Here is a 10,714-nt window from a genome sequence, read left to right on the forward strand (position 1 = left end):
CTACTCACAGACTATCACGCACCCCCTTCAACCGCTTCTTTTCACCTGCCAGAGACGGTATCACATATAGATAATCACACACAACTATTTGTCATGTTTTTTTGGGCTTTGTTTCGGATGCATGTTGGTTAAGCTATGGCAATGTGGGTCCTGGTGACTTAGGTTTAACTATTGTTCCCAAACACCATTTTTGAGAACGTTTGGCATGTTCTCCCTGAGTCTGTATGTGTTTCCTCCGGGAACTCCAGTTTATTTTCTCTCTCCAACAACTGAGCACCAGTCCATAACAGGGCACCACCAACTCACACACTTCTTTTTGTTTTTTTAGAACAATTTTCTTTATTATGGGCCTTCACAGTGGTGATAAATATGTGGATCTTGACATTAAAAACTGTGAATATCTGAAGTGGAGAAAAGCTGAAGTTTTAAGATGATTAGTCCAGTAGCTGTATCATCACACCGTCGTTTATAAAGAGTCTGGAATCAGTTAATGTACGGAACACTGTGACCTTATTATGATATCCAGCGGGGTTGCTAATGTAACTTGCAACGTTATTTTTAGTGTACTACTTCCAACAGGATAACTAAAGATTATCTAACAAACATAATTAAGTAATTTTATCTGTTTCCTAGTGAAAAATATGAATCAATAATAATATAAATCAATTAAAAAACTTACCTCAGATCATTGACTCAGGGTTTCTGGGGTAAAAAGGCCGCGTTCAAACGCATATCAATGTACTAGGGAGTGTGTAAGAATAGTGGAGTCAGTATTAGTAGTACACTAATTAGTGCGCACTATTTAGTAAGCTAGTGTAAATTTGTAACACAGCCTAGGCCTGCGCGAGGTGACGCCTGCAGCTAAAACGTCTAGATTCTAGAACGTTCTGTTTACATGATAAAGAAAACACGGTGAATAAATAAACATTAATTTAGTAAATGATCAGTATGTTCGAGGTTAATCAAGTTAAGGAATTAATTCGCTGTTTAAATTATTATTACAACATAGTTAATATGACCAAACGTTAATCTGAAACCTACACATCTAATTCAAACTAAACATGTGGAGTTGGTTTAGCGTGTTTATTAACTTTAACTCTCCTTTAAAGAACTCGTTTAAAAAACCAAACCTGGCCATTTAAATAAACAATCTTTAGGCCAATTAATTAGACTTTAAATAAATTGGATTTCACACATTGCAGTTATTTATTTACACCTTAGTTACTTTTAATCTATAATGTTTATTTATCTGAATACATGTAGAATAGAGGTGGTTACTCCCCAGCCTTTCATCAGACTGAGAAGAGTGTGTGTGTGTGTGTGTGTGTGTGTGTGTTTCCAGTTATTAGTCCAGTTAAATATTCACATGCAGACACACAAAAACTGAGAACCACAAACAATTAAACCAACAGTTTTATTTCTTCTGTACATTTGTGCCAATAAAGCTTCTATAGTACAATAAATAAATGTAAGCAATATACTTAATATTACAGCACACACACAAAGAAATTCAACAATCTCGACCGAATAAAGAAACAGATATTAACACAGATATAAACGTTATTCTCTCTGGGGTTTGAGCACATGATCGGATGTGATCATGTACAAATGAATATAAATTGTTCATTAAACATACACTGAGATGGGTTGGCGCCCTGTGGAACCTAATTTGCCTCTGAATGCTGAACTAATTCCGCTGATAGTGTTTATGTTCACGATTCTATTATGAAGCGTTTTCCTGTTCCATACAGCCTGTAATCAGTGATTTTTAATACTCATGGTGTTTAAAGGTAACTGTAGAATAATGCTGATCCATTACTGGTTCAAACAGAAAATCAATACAGTGTACAATTTATATATTAAACATAGAATTCCTAATATAATAAGTGCATGATGGGCTATAAAGTAATAACAACAACACTTCCATCACTAAAACACTATCAGTCAAAAAAAACAAATACACAAACAATGAAAGGAAAAATCATAGACAATAAATAAAACAAACTATTGCTGCATTAACAATAAATTATTGATAACCCGACCAGCCGATGTGTGTAACTGCTTTATAGTACGTATGTGTTCTGTCCATAAATGGGTTTATTAAAAACAACAGCAACAGAGTTTTTGGCAGAAACGGAGAGTAAAAGTGCAGATAATTATAATCAGACTGTAATTACTGTTAGTACGAGAGCGTTACTGAGGTGAACTAACAGCACTGAAGACCTACAGTGTTAAATACTGTATTATAATAAACACACAGCGGGTGTCCAGTATAATAATGTTTCTTATCTGCAATGTAAAGTATAATGGTCATGTCCCACACAGGAACCCTCCACCGAGACTGAACACACCAGATCTACACATATACTGTGTACATTATGAGCACATTCCACATTACACAGCGTTTAGCTTTAGCGTGACTCACTTTCTCCAGCTAAACGTGTGATTAATTATTAACCATTAACAACAAAAACAGCAAGAAATTAAAATGAACAGAAGAACAGCTCCATCACTGAGTGTTTTATACAGAAGTCCTTCATGTGAATTTACAGTCTGTGCTGGATCCTGTTCTCCCAAGTCCTAAACATAGTGTGTGTGTGTGTGTGTGTGTCCCAGCGTCACTGGCCTGATTTCCTGGTGGTGGCCACTACCCTCCTCTTGGCCTGGTAGAAATCTGAAAGAGGAACAAAAGGCAGAAATGTTTTTAAACCAGATGAACACGTTATTCAGGATCACTCACTCATTCACCTCCACAATGCAAATTATTACATCACTACACAAAACAACTCATCAAACAATCCCGACAGCCAGCAGAACGTTCCAGGTTCTTCATTCTATCGGAAACAGTTTTAGGAAACTAGAAACTGAATGAGGCATGAAGGTGGTGAAAGTAAATACGAAAGAGGAAGTTCCTTAAAATGAGGAAGTGATCTAAAAAATAACGACATGAAACTACGTCACACACGTCTACTTTGATAGAATAATTAGGTAGTGATATAAAATCAGAGAAATTAAATCAGAACACGTTATTAAACGCTAATAAACCTCTCACACGCCTTTGGTCAGTGATCCTTGCTGCTTTAACACTTTTTCTCATGTTTAGTGATTATTAAAATGTTTTTCCTATTTTCCAAATATGGTCATTGTTCTCCGAGTATAAAATCGTTACAGATATGCAGTGTACATTTTGACCGCTGGGTGGCAATAGAGAGCATTTAAAGATAAACTGTGTCCATGGAATACAAAGTACATAGTGATGATGTAGAACACAATTTTATAAGGTAGGGCGTGGCAGGTCGTTTTTACTGACTGATATTGGCAATTAAATGGTCTAAATCTAAACAAGTTGTTAAATCAAGCATGTTTCTAAGAATGGTCAGAAATATGAACACATGTAGGAGGTTTCGGAGGGTGGGGTGGGTTGGTACCTGTGATGTTGGTCTGTTTCCTCTTCAGTGGCTGTCGTTTTCCCTCGCCGCTGGAGTCACTCCCGCCTCGTCCGGATGTTTCAGAAATGTTCTCCTTCTCCAGCCTCCGATTTGGTTTTGCCCCCTGTAGGTGTGGCGCCGCCCCCCCCCAGGTTCCTTCTCTGTACAGAGTGGGTACTCGCGCTCCGGAAATCTCAGTCCACTCGTAGTCACCGTCCAGCAGCGGTTCATCAGAGGCGAAGTCAAAGTTCCAGCGGCGTGAAGCTTCCTGCAGTTCCTTCTTCATTAGCAGGGTGTAATCCTGCTGAAGCCGAGCCCGGTCCAACGGTCCGAACAGAGTCCTGCGGGTCGGACCGTTACTGCTACACAAACACCTCAGTACACTCTCAGCCATCTTCTTCTCTAAACACTGCACACACACACACACAGATACAATTATTGTCGGTTACTTAGTTATCGGTACTAGACAACTATGTTGTGCACAACTGCAGCCTGTAATTACAACAAACACCTGATGCAGCACAGTGTGAGAAATATTAGACCCTAATGTAATCATACATCAGCCAATAGAATACAGTGCAGACTGGGTTTAGTCATTCATGTTGGTTTAGGGGATGTAGAGAACAGAATCCTGTACATTTATTAATCTAAAACCATGAACTTATCTGTAGGTGTGACGTCTAACTTATTCACTCAGTTTCTAAAGTTTATCAGACTGACAAGAAGATTAACCTCACTTTTAAACTTTCATTTCGTTCATAATTTGGTTTCTATAAATAAACACAATAAAGATAATTAGTAATTAGTACCAACAGCTTAAAACAAAACAATTTTCTTTTATTTAACAGCCAACAGTTTAAGATGTGATTTGAGTTTTTTGGTATGTGGAGAGAAACTAAACCCCCCCCAAAAAAAACAACACAATAAACTCCTAAAAACTAATAAAATTACAAAATTGTTCTAATAAAAACTCTCATCCACATAAACAACTCAGGAGAATGTCAATTTAACACAATTAAAAAGAAAACAAAAAAGAAATATTAGAAAAGGGTACAAATAGAACTATTAATCAGTAAAATATAAGTAAAGGCAATTTCAAATAATGCATGAAAGATAAAACAGTAGAAATTATTGTTGCATTACATCATTTAAATAAGATGCAAATATAAATCCTAAGGCAAAGACTAGAGAGAAACATGTCAGGGCATCTCACCTTAAAGCTCAGGGTGTTAATCACAGCACAGGTACCATACACACTCACACTGATACTGATACTGACTGAAGCCTCTGCTTAGACTTTTAAACCCCACTGTGTGACTCAGATGGGCGTCACATGCCCAAGCAAAACCACCCTGACATGTAGAGGCATGTTCCTGCACAGAGCAATACACTAAAATCACCAGCAGGCGGCGACACAAACAGCACATACAGTATGTGTACTCGATACAGTACAGATGTAACTGAGGATGTTCAGACCACCCAAAACAGTCCGAGATCCTGAGAGCTGGTGTTTCTGTTCAGTGTCCAAAATCTGGCTGAAGAGCTGGAACACAAACACCTGGCTGCCCGGAGAAAAGAGCCTGTGTACCCACAGCACGGCAGTCAAAACAGATATCAAACTTTCTGTTTTAATAAGAAAATCTTTTTATGTAACCATGAAAAAACTCTAATTCTGAACTAGATAAGAACCATTTCTTTTCCAAAAACACAACCCCTCCCCAAATCCGTATCACAATTATTATTGCATTTATGTTACTATATACGATTGTTTACGTTCTTAATATTATTATTGTTCCTACTGGTAATAATTTTGGTTAATAAATTAATTGCTGCAACACACTGTAGTGAAATTAAATGTATGTTGTAAAACTACACAAGACCACCAGAGGGCGCCATAGAGTCATTCACAATATGATTTAATGCGCTGCTTAAATGAATATAAATGCTATTAAAATTTAATATAAAATTACATTAGAAATGTAATATGTACCACGAATAAAATATATAAACAATTCTGAAATGCTACAAAATAAACACAATATAAACTGGTTCATTATGTGGCCTGTTAAACTACAAGTCACAGTGATTCATCTTCAGCAACCACACCATCCTGATCAGGGTCTCAGGGTGTGTGTGATCTGAATGAAGGGAAAATGGGCGTTAAAGAAATTGTTTTAGCAATTGTTCCAGGAAGGAACTTTAAAATGAATAAAAAGCAAACTGATGTAATACAGCACACCCACTTACCCACTCACCATGATGACACCCTGATTATTAGTGGATGTTTTCTAGATGAAATCTCCACATGGGTTTTAAATGAACATAATTATTATCTGAATTCAATTTCAGTAGCTTCATTCTGGTCAAGGTGGCGCTGGATCCAGTTGACCCTATCATGAGTGTGTTCCTGCCAGGTGATGCCCACTATGGATTGATGCCCTGTCCAGAGTTTTAGGGTCAGGTTTTGGATGCACCATGATTTCATATGAACTTGTGAGGGTTGGTCCAAACATTAACCAATAATTTATGTTCTGAGAACCTTTCCTTAGTGGTGCTGCCTCAACTCTCTATGGACCTGTCTGGAACTAAACTTTTTTAGGAATTTTTTAACTTAATACATGCCTTTAGGAATTTTGAATTTTATAAATTTATATTATAACTTTAAAACTATAAATGTATAATTTCTCAATTTAAAACGTACACTGTAATTTGATAACAAACACAGAACGTTAAAATGTTCTTCACATGACTAACAGAGGAACATTACAGGTGAAATTAATAACAGTTATGAAAGATTACGTTGTGCTGAAGAAGCAGACTGGAATGTTTGTGAATAGTTGCTGGAAGGTTATCATATAAAGATGCAGAACAGCAGTAGAGGTTTTCCTTCTAACTGCATTAACACAACAGTACTGATGTAAAAATGACCAGCGTAGTGACCACTCAGAAGTTTGCACGTGTGCATGATGATGCATACACAGAACTAAACAGAGTAATATGCAGTAATGCACATAATTCCAGTAACACGTATTAAAATGAAATGAATCACGAGACTCACGTGTAAAGCGGACCGTTTCTCTCCAGTAGAGTTCCACCTGGACTCAGGGCTGAATGTGAGTGAGTGAGGGATGAGTTTCCTCCTCGTACAGTGTGTACAATCAGACTCGCTCTGCATCAGACTGAATGAATCGGGTCCCGCTGGAGTATAAAGCACGTGTACTTACTCCCGTAAACACACCAGAGCACGTGCCGTTACTCGAGACGCGCGCTGATTGGTGCAATTTCCAGCGTGCCTACTACAGTGCTGAGCATGCGCGCTGTCTCCACACGCCTAACATTACTAAATATAGTGTGTGTGTGTGTGTGTGTGTGTGTGTGTGTGTGTGTGTGTGTGTAAATAATGATTTGGTTAATGACAGGGTTTTAATGCAGTTAGTGTCACTGAGTCTAAAATGAATGTATTCGCTTCTGTCTGCTCGATTAATGACATTTTCCTAATAATACTTTATTTTAGTCAAGGACCCAGTGGGTCCAACCCCACCCAGGATCCCACAGCACAGGACATCACCACACCCTGGAGTTCAGTTCAGGCCACCACACAGTTATTAATTACTCCCAGGAAGGGAATAAATGTGAATGAATGAGTGATTCCCTGTTCCTGTATTGACCCTAGTGTTTGGGGGATATGGTCAGGACTAAAAAATGCATTTACACTTACTGAAGATGAATTTTTAATCATTTTATTTATGATTTATTATGTCCCCAACTCACTCTACAATTTAATCAGTTTCAAATGTTTTGCTGCCTTTGTTTTATTATTTTACTTTTATTTTATTTTGATTTTATGTTCATGTTCATAAATAAATGATATTCATAAACAGTTTTCTAAATCTAAAATGGTTATAATTATCACTTTTTTAAAATGGTTCATTACAACTCAGTTTAAGTCATCTCATTGCTCCAGCGTTATAATCATACTTATGACGACCCGGTGACCTACAGAGGATTGAATCAGCCCTGCAGAAAGGCTTTACATTCAGTTCAACTTCATACACACAGTACAAAACACAATCTACACCAGACCAGGTGGAGCCCACAGAATCCACGTCCTGCAACAAGATATTATGGCTATTGTGAATGGAATACACTGTCCAAACCCTCCCTGATTTAAAGATGTGTTACAGATTTCTAACTTTGAAAAATTTAGCTATGAATGTACTCTCCAAAGCCTGATCCAACTTACCAAGAGCTTCAGTACCATCTAAAGATTAGATCCAGGTGTGTTGAGGATAAGGGCTCTCTAATACACATCCAAACATCACCTAACAATAAGCACTGTTTACCACGTATATCCTGGACTGACTCACAAAATTCCATTCTACCCCTGTTTAACAACTTACTCAGCTGATCAGGTAGACCGTCTGGATTATCCTGGGCAGGTGTGTTTGGGGATTAGTACAAACTGAAATTCTGTAGGAGGGTAAATTAGCAGATGCAGGGTTGATCATCAGTATTTAGAAAGATCCACCCAATTATCAAACACATCATGAGCTGGATCAGGTGTGGAAGGTGGTGTCGAGGGTGTAAAACGTCGCAGGACAGTGGATGTCAGGACTAGGGCTTTAGAATTATGTTCTTCTTTACAGAATTATGTTCTGGTGCCTTCAATTCTCTGACTGGGTATTAAATAAGTGTTTTAAAGCAAAACCATAAAATATCTCGGGCTGTCAAACAAGCAGGGATATTTGTTAGTACAAAAGCTGTAAAAATATTCATTTGTGGTCCTTAACTGAGCTTTTAAAAGTCATAAAACTTACATAATCAGATTTGGAAAAATTGCTAAGCTGGTTCCTCGTATCTTTAATTGTTATGTGCATTTGCAACAATAGCTATACTCGGTACTACACTTTCCACTTTTCCTAAAAAATTCTGCATTAAAATGTATAGAACATTAAATAAATGTTAATTTTTTATTGTTCAAATTTTCAAACCACTTCATTGAACAATGTACCACAAAGTAATTGCATTTTATTAGATATAAAACAATGTCCAAAGGTGCAAAGGTTTTACATCTGTAATAGTGTGGCAATCTCATATTTTAATCTTATAAATGATTGCAAATTAAAGTAATTTAAGCACGAGCACGTTAACAGTATTGTACGTCCTGTATACAGTAAGTCTGCCAGCAGGTCGGCACATCGTCTGTGGGTGAGTGGTTGTGTAAATATATGACATCAGTAAGTGATGGTTGTGTAAGTGTATAACGTGTGCAGGAAAACCACACCTTCTGCTGGATCTGGGGTGTCACATTCACTGTGTCCCAGACCACACTGGCGTTTCTGTGCTTCCTCAATGAGAACTGAACTGTGATTCATTCCTTTAAAGGAAAAAAAAATCCACCCTGAGCAACAGAACATTCAATAAACTATTAATAAACTTTACTTTTACATGTCTGTATGTGTACATGCTTCATTCACTAGTGATCTAGAGAAGATTTAATCCAGTCTTTCAACTTAATGAATGGATTTACTAGAGGTAACCAACAAAGGTTGTGATTTTATGATGTTACACAACAATACCATGAAAAAGGTGGATAATGGTTTGTTTATTCAAACTCTCAAAAATTAAGTTTTCTTACATTGATATTATAAATGTAACTGGTTTCATGTGAACATAAGTAAATCAACAACCAACAATCATATTGTTATAAAGTTGGTATTTATGCCAGAGTTAGATCGAGGTTAAGTATGAGAACTTAAGTATGTAAGTATGTATGTAAACTATGTTTAGCCTAAAGCCTATGGGTCATATAAGCTACCATATAGATATTATCATTGTGATATGAGCAGGTGTAACATCAGCAGGTGTAACATCATAAGTAGTCTGTTATGCACTAACTGGAATTCTTCTACTCCTGATAACATGAATTTATCACTTTAGGCCTCAGTAGATGAACTGAACTCCACATCTAACAGCTTCAGGCTCCTCGACCATCACAGCATAATTTATATAATGACATTAAATATAAATAAGAAAATGAAAGCTGCAAAATTAAACAGAACTGAAAAGAGACACAAAGTTAAAACGATGATAAATTTGAGCCCATCATGAAACAAAAGCCTTCTTGTTTTAATGTGCAAACCCTATTTCCAGGGAAGTTGGGACATTTGTAAAATACAATAAAAACAAGAACTTGTGATTTCTTGGATATTTAACTAACAAAAGTAGTTATTAACACATTTTGACCTTGATGTCTGCAACACATTCAAAAACAGTTGAAACCTGCCACCGTTGGGCCCTTGAGCAAGGCCCTGAACCTAATTTTGCTTGGATTGTATTTGGTTTTAGGCTGCAGTGCATAAAAAATTTCTGCTAAATGCCCAACAAGTGCTGACTGAGAGGCCATGACTGTTTATATCTGAGGTAATTTTTCATTAACTCATCTCAGGTCCCGAGAGTCAGTCAGAGTCCTGATCTATAACCAGACTCAAAAAGTGAGTGTTGTTTAGTTTTGGGTAAATATTGTAATGTGAGAGTTATTGATTATAAAATCGTTAGGATTGTAATAAAGTTGTAACTTACCGCAGACTCTAACCTCTGTGTTATCAATCGGCCCTAAATGGCGGGAAACCTGAGGTAAATTAACAGTCTGGCTCGCGCTTCTCCAGACCTGTTACGTAATCAGGTCTGAGGCGCGGGAAAATCCTCCTGCTGCCACCTGCACGCTCCAGTCCGCGCGTGACGTCACCGCCCATTGAGTAACGGTAAAAAAAGCAGCGCGCGGAATTCGGATCACGAGGACAGAACGTTCCAGAGTTACACACGTTCACTTGGAGCTCGTGCAGGAATCTGGTAGCACGTGACCGGGCAGAGACAGTAGAGCTGAGGGTGGAATGGAGAGTTCAGGCTCTAACAGATAACAAATGTGCTGCTTAATACTTTTATAACATTTATATTTGACATTTGTAGTTTTTATATTGGATATGAGATCATTTAGCTACGAGTCAGTATAAATTAGAATTGGCAGAAATATACAGATTCCTTCATCCAGAACACTTCAGGAACAGATGAAGAGTGATGTACTGAAAATTCTCATAATGACTAATTTACTAATAATTTCCCATAAAAGAAAAAATAAATAAATACATTATCCTCATATTGTTTGTCAACTTAACATTAAAGGTGCACTGCTGTTAAAAAAAAAAGAAAAAAGAAGAAGCTTAAAATACTGTATTTGGAGCCATGGTGACAAAATTGCTCAAACAACTTAAAGTGAGTTTATTACA

The 10,714-nt window shown here is 37.2% G+C and overlaps 1 protein-coding gene across 1 annotated transcript; it reads right to left on the reverse strand.

Annotated features, from left to right (window-relative positions):
- Positions 1-1,400: 1,400 nt before the first annotated feature.
- Positions 1,401-6,593, reverse strand: cdkn1a (cyclin dependent kinase inhibitor 1A). Its single transcript, XM_062986484.1, has 3 exons — positions 6,487-6,593; positions 3,429-3,837; positions 1,401-2,674 (listed from the first exon to the last, which is right to left on the reverse strand). The coding sequence occupies exons 2-3, from the start codon at positions 3,820-3,822 to the stop codon at positions 2,619-2,621; spliced, it is 450 nt and encodes a 149-aa protein (XP_062842554.1). The 5' UTR covers positions 3,823-3,837; positions 6,487-6,593; the 3' UTR covers positions 1,401-2,618.
- Positions 6,594-10,714: the final 4,121 nt, after the last annotated feature.

The sequence above is a fragment of the Trichomycterus rosablanca genome, chromosome 24 (genome assembly GCF_030014385.1).
Source record: "Trichomycterus rosablanca isolate fTriRos1 chromosome 24, fTriRos1.hap1, whole genome shotgun sequence".
In the NCBI taxonomy this organism is placed as follows: Eukaryota; Metazoa; Chordata; class Actinopteri; order Siluriformes; family Trichomycteridae; genus Trichomycterus; species Trichomycterus rosablanca.

Coding starts and splice junctions, on each gene's coding strand:
- cdkn1a (XM_062986484.1), bottom strand. CDS start 3,822: ATGGCTGAGAGTGTACTGAGGTGTTTGTGTAGCAGTAACGGTCCGACC. Junction 2,675..3,428: donor GAAACAGACCAACATCACAG/GTACCAACCCAC, acceptor TTCCTCTTTCAG/ATTTCTACCAGGCCAAGAGG.